This window comes from Artibeus jamaicensis, unplaced genomic scaffold (assembly GCF_021234435.1).
Source record: "Artibeus jamaicensis isolate MK-2021 breed Jamaican fruit bat unplaced genomic scaffold, CSHL_Jam_final contig_471, whole genome shotgun sequence".
NCBI lineage: Eukaryota > Metazoa > Chordata > Mammalia > Chiroptera > Phyllostomidae > Artibeus > Artibeus jamaicensis.
The window spans coordinates 7272594-7285772 of record NW_026521850.1 but is presented as its reverse complement, the minus strand read 5'-3'; the positions used below and the strand labels follow the sequence as shown (position 1 = coordinate 7285772).

Sequence of the window (13179 nt, the reverse complement as noted above, 5' to 3'; positions counted from 1 at the left end):
CAGCTCGGTCCCAGCCACGTGGGAGGGGAGCTGCCCCCCTCCCCCAGATGACCTATGCTCAGGCCTGTTCTTTACCAGCCCAAGTCTCCACCTGTCTGGTAGACAAGCCCACATAGTACAGCTGTCTTACACTCAGCCTGCATGTTCCATAATTCAGCTGTCTTCTGCTTCCTTCCCACCCCCTTCCCAGCCCCCCAACCCACAACCACCCTGAACCGTTCCTGCTGGACCCAGGCCAGAATCATCCTGGGGCCCCTCTGCTCCTTCCTCTCCTTCCGCTCCTTCCACAACCCCACCCCCCTGCCCCGGCAGGCAGTTTCATGATTCTGCCTCTGCTTCATTTTTGTGTCACCCTTTCCTGTCTCTGCTCCCGCCCCAGCTCAGTCCGCACCATCCTCGTCCTGCAGAGCCTCTTCCAGGAGACTCTGGTCCTGGCCACTCAGCCCCGGGCGTCTCCTGTAGCATCACTTGGAATTCCCTCTCCTGCTGCCAGTCCTGCAGAGAGGCCCCCCTTCTACAGGGGCAGCCCCACCTCCCGCACCTGCCCCACTCCGCCCACTTCTGCCCCCCACCCTCTTCTCTCGAACTGCGCTGGCCACAGCCCAGACAGCCCACTCTTCCCACACGTGCTGCTCCGACCTGGCCAGTCGGGGTGCGCGCCGGCCCCCTTCCTCCGCTCATTGCCTTTGAGTCTCCTCTCCTTGCACCCCGATGTGCTTTGTTATTCCTCCCGCTCCTTCCTGGTAGTGCTTCCACCATTCTGCCTTGCACGTCTGGTCACACTGGATATCCGTGCTGCGTCCATCTGTCCCTGTGCCAGCTGCTCTGCGCCCAGCATTTACTTCACACAACGACCCTGCAGAATTACCATTTATAGTCTCATTTTACAAAGAAGAAAGTAAAGCCTCGGGGAGCCGGAGTGCACTTCTCGAGGTCACACAACAGGTGTGGATGAGCCGAGGTCAAACCTAGGTGTCCCGCCCCAACCCCGCCCCCTCCGTGCGACTCGCTGTGCCTGCTGGCCTCCCTCTCAGGGCGGGGCCTCCCACATCAGGAGTGCTTAGTAAATATTTGCTGAAAGGAAGTAAGGACCTGTGGCTTGAAGAGAAGAACTGCTCCCTCGGGATGACAGCCGTGCAGAACGAGGACGGCCATGCAGGGAGAGGTCTCTGCTCACAGCCACGTCAGCCTGCCCACCACGTGTGGGAGGGAGACTCTGCTTTCCATGGGACGCCGACACCAATATTTACCGTCTAGCAAGCGATGACTGTGGAGTGGTGTTGCTGGGCAGTGCACTTCATTTGCATCCTTTCTTTATGTAATTACTGCGGCTGTAGGAGACGGGCCCTACCACCTGCGTGTACAGAGGCCGGGGCTCAGAGAGGTGGGGGAGGTCAGCCGAGGTCCACAGCTACTGAGCAGTGGAGCCAGGATTTGAATTCACATCTTTCTGATACCAAAGTCCATGCTTGTTTTTTTTTAAAGATTTTATGTATTTATTTTTAGAGAGAGGGGAAGGAAAAGAGAAAGAGAGAGAAACATCATCAGTGTGTGATGTTGCCTCTCACACACTCCCTACTGGGGACTTGGCCTGCATCCCAGGCACACGCCCTGACTGGGACTTGAACTGGCGACCCTTTGGATCGCAGGCAGGCCCTCAGTCCACTGAGCCACACCAGCCAGGAAAAGCCCACGTTTTAATGTGCTGTGTTGCCTCCTTTCCTGGCCCAGAAGAGTAGGTATTAGGGGCTGTGAGGCACAGATTTCTATCAGAGTCCAGCCAGAGGAGGGCTTTGGAACACTGGGTGTGGACAGCAGGCAGAGGGAGGTCTGCGGGAAGCAGCCTCGTGCACCAGCCTCTCTTCCTTCTGTGCTCACCGCGTCTCCCACGATGGAACTTTCTCTCCCTCCCAGGATCTATGGGAGAGAGGGTCAGTGAGCCCTGCCTTGTACAATTTAATTAAAAATGTCTTCATGACATTTTAAAATTGTGAGAGCTCATTTTTAGATCATATAGAATTATATAAACTAAAGAGTGAAAAATTACCTTTCCTTTACTCTGATCTTACACAGTTTGGAGCTATTCTTTTAGACTTGGTTTGCGTGTGTGCAAAAAAATTGTATTTACTTTTGATTAAGTGAGGAATACAAAAATCTTCTTGCTTTAACAAATAATACAACGGAAGCTCAAGTTCCTTTTGACCACACCCCTAATTTCTAGTAGCCACTGTCACTGGTTTGCTCTTTTACCTTCCTTCCCCCTGCATTTGCATATGTAAATGACATGGAAACAAATCGTAACTGGTGCTTTTAGTATTAGTTAGACCACGCAGAGGCTCCTGCTCATTTTTACTGGATGATGCGCGTGTTCCTTAGGCCTCTGTAGGCGACTGTGTCCCGTCCAGCCCTGGGGCTGTGCGGCGGGCGGGGCGCGTCACATGTCACGCAAGTCCTCTGCTGCTTCCCCACTCTCAATTTGGCTCCGTTTTTTCACTAAGCTTGACGCATCCTTTGTATCCAGGCCAGATTTAGCACATAAAAATACAGGATGCCCGCTTAGATCTGAAAATCTTGAAATTCCTTCAGTTCGAGAAATCATCCATCGTTGATCTGAAATGCTGCTGTAACTGGGCGGTCCTGTGCTTGCTCTGGCCGTGCTCCGCAGTTGCTCCTCCTTGTGCACATGTGCGAGTGTTCAAAAGCCCCCCTCCTTTTTTTTCCCTAGGTCTCTACTATCTGATATTTTAAAATCAAATCCTGTGTTACAGAAGAGTGACATGCTTTCGTCCAAATCAGACAAGGTTTGATGCGAGAAGCCGAAGGGGAGGAAGGCCCTGGGAGTTCCGAGTGGGGTTCTGGCTGATGGCACCGGGAGGCGGAGCAGGGTCAGGGTTCTTTCACAGGGTCCTGAGTGACGAGAAGCTTCCACGTGATGGGGGCTGAGAGGGAACAGGAGCAAAGCCGGGGAGGCAGGACATCGCTGGCAGGTGTAGGAAAGATAAACTTGAAGAGGGACAGGTAGAGGGCCAGCCGGGGTGGTGCAGCGTCACGGAGGCAGGAGAGGAGTGGCCGGTCCTATCCCTGTGCTCTGTGATGGGGCAGAGGGCGCTGGCCAGGGCTGGGGGACAGGCAGCAGTCTTAGGGACAGAGATACCCATGCATTTTTTTTTTTCTTGCTAAAAAGTATTAGAAATTTTCAGCTGAAGCTCTGCGGCTGACTCAAGCTCTCCATTCAGGACAGGAAATGATGGGATGCAAATGAAATCAGAACAAAAAGAAACCAGCCCAGAGTTCTTCAACTTGGCACCAGATGAGTCAAATGGCTCTTTTCACTTCACAGTTTTTAGAAAGCATTTTGGGCACACCTCCTGGTAGGGACCTAGAGGCTGGTTACTTCAGCTCCCTGCCTCCTGGCTGTGTCCACACAGCCGTGATGAAGAGTTTTAAGTGGCTGCACGGCTGGCCACGTCTGACCCGGGCCAAGTGTGGTTTCCACAGCGCATGATCTAACACATCCAGCCCTTTGAACTTCATTCTTATTCATAGTGTCAGCCAGCTATTTCCTTTGGAATGTCTGCAGGGTTTCCTGGCCCCTTTGATTGCTTTCTGTCTGCCAAATACGTCTTTGAACTGTGGGCGGGCTGTCTTAAAACACCAGGGTGTGAACAGGTTGACGAATCTGGTGGTTGCTGGTTAGCGGTGGTATCTTTCAAGAGCTTCCCTTTGAGCAAAGGGCGCTGGAGTCCGACGTTGGGGAACCTCCGGCCGCTCGGAGGGTTGACTGCCCAGCGCCTGCCCAGGCAGCTTGGTGGGACAGCGGATTTACAAAGTGTTTCTCAGGCAGATCCTTATTTCTCACCCCATCAAGTGGAGTCTTTTAAATGGTTATTTTCCTTATTATAAAAGTTATGTAGAGTCGGAGGGTACAAACTCCCAATTATAAAATAATCAGGTCAAGGGCATGTAGTGTACAGCATTGTCTGCGACCTGTTATTTCCTTTGTGTGTGACCTGCTGGTTCTCTCCAGACGTGTTAGTGGTGTTTTTAAACCCCCAGTTTGGTGGGATTCTCTGCTGATTTGCTTCAGGATAGGACTTTTTGGTTTAAGGGGGTAGATCATTCAGGACCCCTTTAATATGGAGGCTCGATTCTCTTCTGTTTTTTATTGCTCTTTCTGGAGAGGTTGCTGGTTGGATGCTGTATTGGTTCTATAGTTTATCTCATCTTCGTATTTTACTTTCTGGAAGAATTCCTTCATTTTCTCTTCCAGTATTTTATTTTTTTAATTTTCAAATTTTACCTATAACTTTTTTGATTTCTAGGCTCTTTATAGTCTTAAGCTGTTCCTTTTAAGACCATTTCCACGCCGTTCCACTCTGGTTTTGTGGCTGCCATATGCTCCCTCATCCCTCAGAGGATGTTCATTATGGATTTCGCTGTTCGTTCAGTAGCTTTCATTGTTTCCTCGCGTCACCTGTGCCACCTGACTCCCCCCAGTGCCTGCTGAGTCTTCCTTGTCAGTTTGTATTTAAGAGTGAGGTGGTACCTCCTGGCGTTGGAGCCCCGTGGGTGGGGGTGGGGTGGGGGGACACAGGGGGTGCTGCAGGGACGGGCTTCTGTGACAGGAGACCCCCAGGGTCTGCGTGTGGTGGTCTACTTGCCTGCACTCCTTCGTTTCTCCGGGGACGAATCCCTCATTATCCAGGGTGTAGGGGGTGCGACGCCTGCCGAGGCGAGCCTGGGGGTGGCAGGGGAGGGGGACCCACCACTCAGGGTGCATTGTTAGCCCCCCTGTTTTCACTCTGAGATTTTACTTCCTCCTCAGCTCCTTCCTCACCCAGCAAGCTGTGTTTTGGAGTCCTGGGTCTTACTGGATTCGTTTCTCCAGCAAATACATCCGAAATGAGGGCAGGGGTCTGGGAGTCTAATTACCACTTTGTATAGAGGCCTGTTTCAGCCCAAGCTCACACCCGCCGCCCCCACGCCCTCCACCCTCATCCCCACTGGTGTCTGGTGGCTCTGGGCCCTGGAGCTCGGCGAGGTCCTGCCAGACCCTTAGGTGCCAACTCCTCCACTGTGCTCAGTCCGCTCCTTCCACTTCCCACACCTGCAGAGGCAGGTGGCACCCTCCGGTGTTGGGCTCCTCGTTTAGCGGGTCCGTACTTCCTTCACTTGGCTGTCACTTTAGCAGAGAAGAGAGAAACCCACCTGCTCCTCCTCAGAGGCAGCTCCAGTATTCAGGCAGGTGCTAGAACAAGAGAGAGGGAGGGTGTGAGTGTGAGTGTGTGCATGTGAGAGAGTGTGTGTGCATGTGAATATGCATGTGTGTGAGTGTGAGTGAATGTGCATGCGTGCAAGTGCCTGTGTTTCTGTGTGAGTGTGTGTGTGTGCGAAGCCCTGTGACGGACACTGTGGAGGCACTGCAGTCAGCGGTGTCACTGATCACACTCTAGTCATTTGGGGGACAAGGCAGGACACAGACACAGTGGTCAAAAGGTTAAGCAGCCTGATTGTTGGAACGTGTGAATGCCAGAGAGCAAATCCTAGAAATTCCGTGTTTACAAATGCTTCCCTTACTTGGGTAGCTGACACGGCCTGGGGCTTGTCACACTCGGTTCCTGGCTGAATGGCCACTGCGTTCAGTGGTTCGCTCAGCAAACTTAGATCACGGCCACACCAGGCGCCCGGCCAGTGCAGAGGGTGAATGGTAATCAGGGTAGGCGCCGTCCCTGTGCACGGCAGGGGCGGGCAAATGTGATCGCACATGTATGTCATTTGTCGTGGAAGACTGAGCTCCGGGAGGTGGGGAGGGGACCCCCGGGGACTGGAGGTCGGAGCTGAGTTCCGATGCGACAGTTCCGGACTTTTCCAGTCCCAGCGTAGCACGGCATTGCTTTTGCTATTTGGTTCGATGCTTGTCCTCATTTTCAGTCTGGACGTGTTAGCACAGGCTTTGTGGGCGCTCCCCGGTGAACACTGAGGCAGGCACTCTGCACACTCACGGGCCCATCCAACTTCTCTGTGCTTGGGGGAGGCCTCTTCCCCACAAACACACATGCAGTTCCCGTCTCAGGAGCCAGAGGCCAGCTGCCGAGTTCATAGGGTCAGAGTTTAGACGTGAACTTATGCAGGGGCGCCCCGTGCTGATGCCTGCCTTCCCCGTAATTTATCTTGTAGGTCGTTAGCTCGTCTTAGCTCATCTACCTGGGGTTGGGAAGAAGTTAGGTTAGAAAGCACCTCACGTGACCTGATTGGAAAGAAGTTTCTCAGTTGAATCGCTGTGGAGAAGGCAAGGCCGGCAGCGTCCAGCCCCCAACACCAAGGCCTCTTCTGGTGAGGCAGACCTGGGCCTTCTCACTGTGGCTCCTGCTCACGGAGCCGTGGCCCCTGCATGGGTCCAGCTCACGTGGCCCAGGATCCGGTGTCTCTGCATTCTGCCCAGGACACCCCCACCCCGGCTTCCCCTTGACGGGGGTTGGAGGACATCACACATTTTTACTTCACTGCAGACGAGTTGTACACTCAGGGCAAGGCTGGAGCTCCGGTTTGGTTGCCCGAGCGTGATGTTCCTCAGCTCGGGTCGGAGACGGTAGCTCCCAGGAGGCGGAAGGGGGCCTGCCGCCCGAGACAGGCCTGCACTCGCCTCTTTATCACGCCGAGGTGTCTTCTCACTCAGAAAAAGAAAAACACTAGCAGTGGTGCGAGGCGGGAATCATCCTTTTCAAACCCTGGAAACAATCGCCTTGATGTAGGGAGCACACCCCGCTCCACGGACTCTCCAAATGTACGGGAGAGCCCACTGGCCTCCCTTCCTTTCCGGCGGGAGAATGGACACAGCTTTCTTCCTCCCGAGGCCCCAGCCTGCGGTTCCACACACTTCGAGTGTCCTGCAGACTGACTTTTTAAAATATTTTTTAAATGATGCATTTATTATAGAGAAGCCAAGTAGGCGTCCTTACTTCTTTGTTCCTGTGCATTTTTTATTTTCCCGTTTCAGTGGTCCTGAAATGGGGATGCCCCTTAAAAGAGATTTGTATATTTTGATATGATACTATTCCCTTTTTTTTTTCTTCAAGGGGTGTTTATTAAATACAGGGGTGATTCCCAAATGACTACACCCTAGAACTGAGGAAGGACAGAAAAGTAGAGTTTGGGCAACAAAAAATCCTCTAATACGTGGGACCCGAGGGAGAAGACAAAAGACAGGGATCCTTGGTGGTGAGGAGCCGGGGCCACTGCCTAAAATGCCGAGTTTTTCAAGAAACTTTACGGACGACCATCATGGGAAAAATGCCGACGCTGCCTCACCCCGTACCCCCACGCTGCTGTCTGTGGGGATGACGTACTTGGGGCGACCCGCTCCTCAGAGGATCCCCACGCCACTCCTGCCGTGTAGTTGCACATTTAGCAGGAGCGCCTCTCTTCTCCCTTTGTAGCATTTGCTCATTAACAATTCCTGGGTTTGGGAAAAGAAGCGCATTTTTCTTTTGCCTTGTGGCCAGTGGGCTGTTCTCGCGCAGCCTCAGCGAATGTGGCCGTGGGGGGTCTGGGAATGTCCTCGTGGAGTCTCCCTGCCCCCACACGCCCCCAGCCTGGGTACGTGACAGAGGCCACTGTTGTACCCCGTGAGCATGTTCACGGGTTGGGGCTGACTCAGGCAGTTTTGGGGAGTGAAGAATGGAGATGATTTCAGCAGTTTGTCGGCACAGCAGGGAGCTCGTCAGATCAAGGACTGCACCCCAAGCCAGCACCTCACAGGGACAGGCAGGGCTCCAGGTGCATCCCCAGTGGGACGCGGCTCCCCGAGCCTTCCCTGAGTGCCCCTCAGGGTGCCCGCCACGGTGCTAGAGGCTGATGGACCCTCTGGCAGGACGCTGGGAGTGCTTTCATGGTGGGGGCGGGGGGCGCTGTCCGTGTGAGAGCAGGCCCAGCCCTGATGGGCCACTCAGAGCACAGTCTGGAAGCATTGGCAGGAGCACTGTCGCGTCCGGCCTTTTCTGTCCTCCCCTAGTCTCGGGGTAAACTCTCCCCCACAACTGGGGGCCTTCACGCTCACCCCCACTTTGCAGTTCGGTCCACGGGTCCTGCAGGCCCAAATCAAGGCTGGCTGCCTCCTTGAGCTCTTCTTCGAGGAAAACGTCTACATCTGTACACGAGAAAATCCTTCCTAGTGAGACTGTACACCAGGCACTGGATCGTCCTTATTTTGCTACAATGATGCAGTTTCTGACCTTGAATGCCCCTTGCAGAGCTTGTACCAAGAAGACACAGGGAGGAGGGAATTTTCCCAACAGCTGCCCCCTGTCGCTAGTAGACTCCCATTGGCAGGAGCACCCTGCTGGCCCCAGGGTCCTGGAGCGGGGGCCCAGCCCGTGTCCCCAGCACCGTGCCCCTCTCCAGTGGAATTTCACACCCCCTTGGAATTTTTCCTGCCCCCCTGCCGTCCCCCGAGTGTGCAGTAATGAGCAACTTAATGTGCTGACTTCTCCAATCCCTCCTTGGTCCGCACAACAAAAGTTGCTCTTTTCTCATTAGAACCATTTTTGTCAGGGTGTCTTTAATCAAGGGCTTCCCTGGGGACCATATTTTTAGAAGTTGTATTCTTCACATGCTCCCTTTTCCCCTCTTGGAAAATCTCTTCCCGGGGCCTAGTGAAATGAGCTAATGAGATGCCAGGAGGGTTCGGGCCGGTGTTGATTGGCACACGTACGAAGCTCGCACGCACCTTCGGTGCCATCCTGCCTCACCTGCGGTCCTTCTGTCTCTCTGGTGCAGGTTGCACAGACGGCAGATGGTGTGGATGCTGACCTCTGGAAAGACGGCTTATTTAAATCCAAGGTTACCAGATACCTGTGTTTTACAAGATCCTTTTCCAAAGAAAATGTAAGTCCAGTAGTGCTTTTCCTTTTGCTGAGTGAGCACAAGCTGCTTACATTCCTGTTTGAAATGTCCTCATGTGTTTTGTTGTGGTTTATTTTCATCGCCATGTTAATTTATCTGTGGTTTTGGCGAACTGGGTAGAACCAGCAGCTAGCGCTGGGCTTCACTGATTAGCAGTATTATTAACCCTGTACCCAGGTGCGCTGTGAATTCCGTCAATGTGCGTCCTCGGAAGGAAGCCAGGAAATTTCTCTCGCAGCGCTTGTTTGCCCACCTTTCTTCCGAGTAGCAAATCGCAGGTAGTGTGGACCTGAGAACTTTCCAGTGGCGCTGGATTTAAAGCCACCTCACCAATGGAGGCCCAGCCAGAAAGGTGCTGCACGGTCACCCCTCTGCACAGACACAGCCCTGTCTCCAAAATGACTCCCGCCCTCTGCGTCTCTCTGACAGAGGACGTTTCCTTGTTTCTGCAGGTGGGTAGCCAGCAAGCGTAGACGTCTTTTTAGTATGCAGTTTCTCATACTCAGGCCCATAAAGCAGGACGTTTTTCAAGATATCTACTGAAGCTTCTCCACTAGTGTTTTAATGGATGGCTTGAAAAAAGGGGGATATAGCTTTCCCCCAAATACCTGCTTTGTTCGGGGCCTGCCCGAGCCGCCCCGCGGATGTGCCACTTCCGTCCCAGGATCCTCTCCTGAGCACTGGCCCCTTCCTGACGTCAGAGGGCTGGGGGGCTTCTTCCAGGTCAGCTGCCTCTCCTAGCCCCAAACGGGGAGCAGATTTTCATTCTCAGGGGTGCCATTTCATTTTGGGCCTAAATATTGCTGTCTCTTTCTAATGCAAAGTTTTTTGGAAATATTTTTATTAATTTACATTTTTATAAATTCTATTATAACAGTAATATATGTTCATGTTTTGTTTTTGTTTGTTTTTTAAAATATTTTTTAATTTATTTTTTTTAGAGAGGGAGGAAGGGGAAGGGGGTAAGGAGTGGGAGAGAAACATCAATGTGTGGTTGCCTCTCATGCTCCCCCTACTGGGGACCTGGCCTGCAACCCAGGCATTGCCCTGACTGGGAATCAAACCGTCGACCGTTTACTTCACAGGCCCGTACTCATTCCACTGAGCCACACCAGCCAGGGCTGTTCATGGTTTTAAAATTTTTTTAAAAACCAACAGCTTTGAACATCTTCATTCAGAAGCGTGACAGGGAAAAGAAATGGTCTCCCCACCCCATCACAGCCCCCTGCAGCCCCATGGTCCTGTCTCGGGGCCCTCGCCTGTCCCTTCTGCATTTTCTGGGTGCAGACAGTCACACGGTTCTCTGGCTCCCACTCTCTTCCCCCTGCCACTCCTGGGTTTATCAGTAAGTCTGTGGCGGGAAAATAATTTCTAACACATTCAGGGCTGGGGAAGAAGTCCATGCCTTAATTTTCCCCCTAATTATGACGCATGCTCTGTGGAAAGTGCAGTTTCTTGGGGAGGGGGAGTGGGGGGGCGTCCTGGTGCGAACACTGGGAATCTCCATCCTCCAGACAGGCCGGACGGCGGCAGCTGCGCCTCTAATGAGTCTGAGCAGGTCCCTGGGGCTCGTCCTGCAGCCTGGACAGCCCACCAGGGGCAGGTCTGGAGGGCAGGCTGCCTTCGCAGACATGGGGCTCACAAAGTTGGGGGCAGCCCCATGCTCATAGCGCACTCCCCGCCCCTCTGTCCCTGGAGTTCTCCTGAACCCGTTTTCGAGACTGTTTATGCTTTTGGCTTTTGTCCGCTCTGTCCCGTCCCCCCCTGTGCAGGTCAGCACACTCACCACCGCTCGGGGCTGTGAGGTCGAGCTCCTGGGCTTTGACAGCCGTGTCCACGTGCTCACTCCACTCTGTGGTGTCACAGTGTCGTTACCGACCCCTGCTCAGGCCTCACTGTCCCCACTGAAGAGGCTTCAGTTCACGCCCTGGCCTCCCAGGACAGCCACGGTCTCTTCAACTGTTTTTGTTGTTTTACGATTTTATTTCTTTATTTTTGGAGAGAGGGAGAGGGAGGAAGAGAGGTGAGAGAAACATCAATGTGTGGTTGCCTCTCGTGCGCCCCCTGCTGGGGACCTGGCCTGCAACCCAGGCATGTGCCCTGACTGGGAATTGAACTGATGACTGTTTGGATAGCAGGCCAGCACTCAATCCACTGAGCCACACCAGCCAGGGCTCTCTGATCGTTTTTTATTTCTGTTTTTGTTGCATTTCCTCCGAAGGCTGTGGGTTGTTGGTACTCTAGGCCAGAAGAGTCCCCCATCCCTTGTGTGGGGACAGTGAAAAGCCTAAAAAAATGACAGAGGAGTCACCGGAGCTTGTTGATTTTGGGTGTCATAGGTAAATGTGTTCTAGAAAATGCACTGATTCATTCAGCAGTTGTTGAACATCGGAGAACTGTTCGTCGCATGCCCCCTTTGCCTGTCTTCCTCCGCGAGGACCCGGAGGAGGTGGGCTGTGACAGACGAGGGCTGTCTGATGGGGACCCGGGCAGCAGGAGAGACCTCTGCCTGTCTTTGGAAGCGGTGCAGGAAGTAGGTGTGTCCTGTTTTCAGAAAAGGATGGAGTAGGTCCTGTCTCGAGACCCAGAGGGACCCATTTCAGGGGGAGGCAGGAGCGAGGCGTATTTTAATCCGCTGCAGCCAGTCTGTGCCCGCCTGCTGTCAGGGCCAGGACTCGGCAGGGCGTGATTTTTTACAGCTGTAAAGGAGGGATGTGGGGCCTCAGGACTGGACAGGTTCTTAATTAGGTGACTTGAGACTCCCAGTGTAGGAGTTTTGGGAGACTCCTCTGGAACCTAAATTTCTTTCTCCAAATAATGCTGTTAATACAGAAACCTGGCTGTGGAGTGACGTTGCTTCCTGGGGAAGGATCGAGATTAATTGCACTTTTCATGCCCTGTACTTTCTGCATTACCTGTAATAATAATGTACATAGATTAGGTAGGGAGGATATTAAACAGAAGGATTTATGAACATTTGAATATTAAGTTGGTTATCTGTGGCTACCTTAAATGCAAGGTTGTCAAAAATAATTACAGTATACTAGCAAATACTGGCTACCAGAGGCAATATAAATACCCTGAGTCAGTGCATATTGGGCTTTTGGCATGAATCATTTGCTCAACAAGGATTGGGAATACGTTCTTCATATTTATGAGGAGGAAATGAAAGGGAGCACAGGGTGGGGGAGGGGAGAGGGACACGCGAATTAATGGTGTCGCAGACCTACTGTAACACACCCAGCCCCCCGCGCTGGGGGCCCCACTCAGGCTGCGTGGAGCTCTGGCAGGGCAGCCTCCCATTTCATATGCATAGGAGGGTTTTTTTGATGCGCTTTTAAAAAATGGCCAAGCCACCGATGTTCTGGCTTTACAATCAGGGACATTGGTAGAGCGTTGGAGGGTGAGGTCGCGCGAAGTGGTTTGCAGTCGGCTTGTGTGAAACCCAACTTGTCGAGCAGAAGACACTTGAGAAGGATATTGATGAATATGCCCCTCCATCCGCCTGCCCCGGGCAGGGAAGCACACCCCGCTGTTAATTTCTCAGTGCAGAAAGCAGCGATGACATGGAGACGCAACTGCCGTGAAAAAAAAAAACTGTGACAGATTAGAGGAGGCGACTCTGGAAGTGGCCGATGTCTGAGAGTCAGGGTCACGGTTTGAACCCTGCCCATGGGGTTGGATCGCTCCCTCGCCCTCGAGGCTCCGCCTCCCACTCGCTGCCCCGCCCTGCACAGTGTCTCCCCAGGGCCCAGCCCCCCGGGGGTGGACTAACAGGGCGTGGGTGGCAGGCAGGGAGAGAAACGGGCTTGTGACAGCAGGGCCACCAAAGCACCAGCCAGCTTACACCTGGCACATCAGCCTGTAGTTACATTCAGAAGAATTCACTTGTGTGCTATCATATAATGTCTTTATTCATTTATGATGTATTTATTAAATATACTTTTAATGTTTTATTCACATAGTTTAGATTTGTCATCGCAGCAAATCCAATCTGATTTCTGACTTTGAGCTGTCCACCCAGTTGAAAATGTACCAGAAAACATTAATTTATTCAGCAAATAATGGCCGTGCACCCACTGTGTGCCGAGAACTGTGCTAGGCTTGGATTTACAGTCGTGGCAGGTAGTTTTGGTCCTTGGGGTTCTTTTTTTAAATTTAATCTTTATTGTATTTTTTTTCCATTACCACTCAGTCCCCTAAAGTCCTCGTGGTTCTTAAACTCTAGTGGCAAGACAGATGTTAAATAAGCTCACACATGCGCCATCATAAATTGAT

General features: G+C 52.6%; 1 protein-coding gene across 2 annotated transcripts in view; it reads left to right on the top strand.

Moving 5' to 3' along the window:
* The window catches only part of MVB12B (multivesicular body subunit 12B), a 150343-nt gene that overhangs the window by 32015 nt on the left and 105149 nt on the right, over window positions 1-13179 (top strand). For both annotated transcript variants that reach the window (XM_053667714.1, XM_037159983.2), the window contains exon 3: window positions 8776-8883. In XM_053667714.1, coding sequence (XP_053523689.1) covers window positions 8776-8883 — 108 coding nt within the window. The remainder of the gene's footprint in view (window positions 1-8775; window positions 8884-13179) is intronic.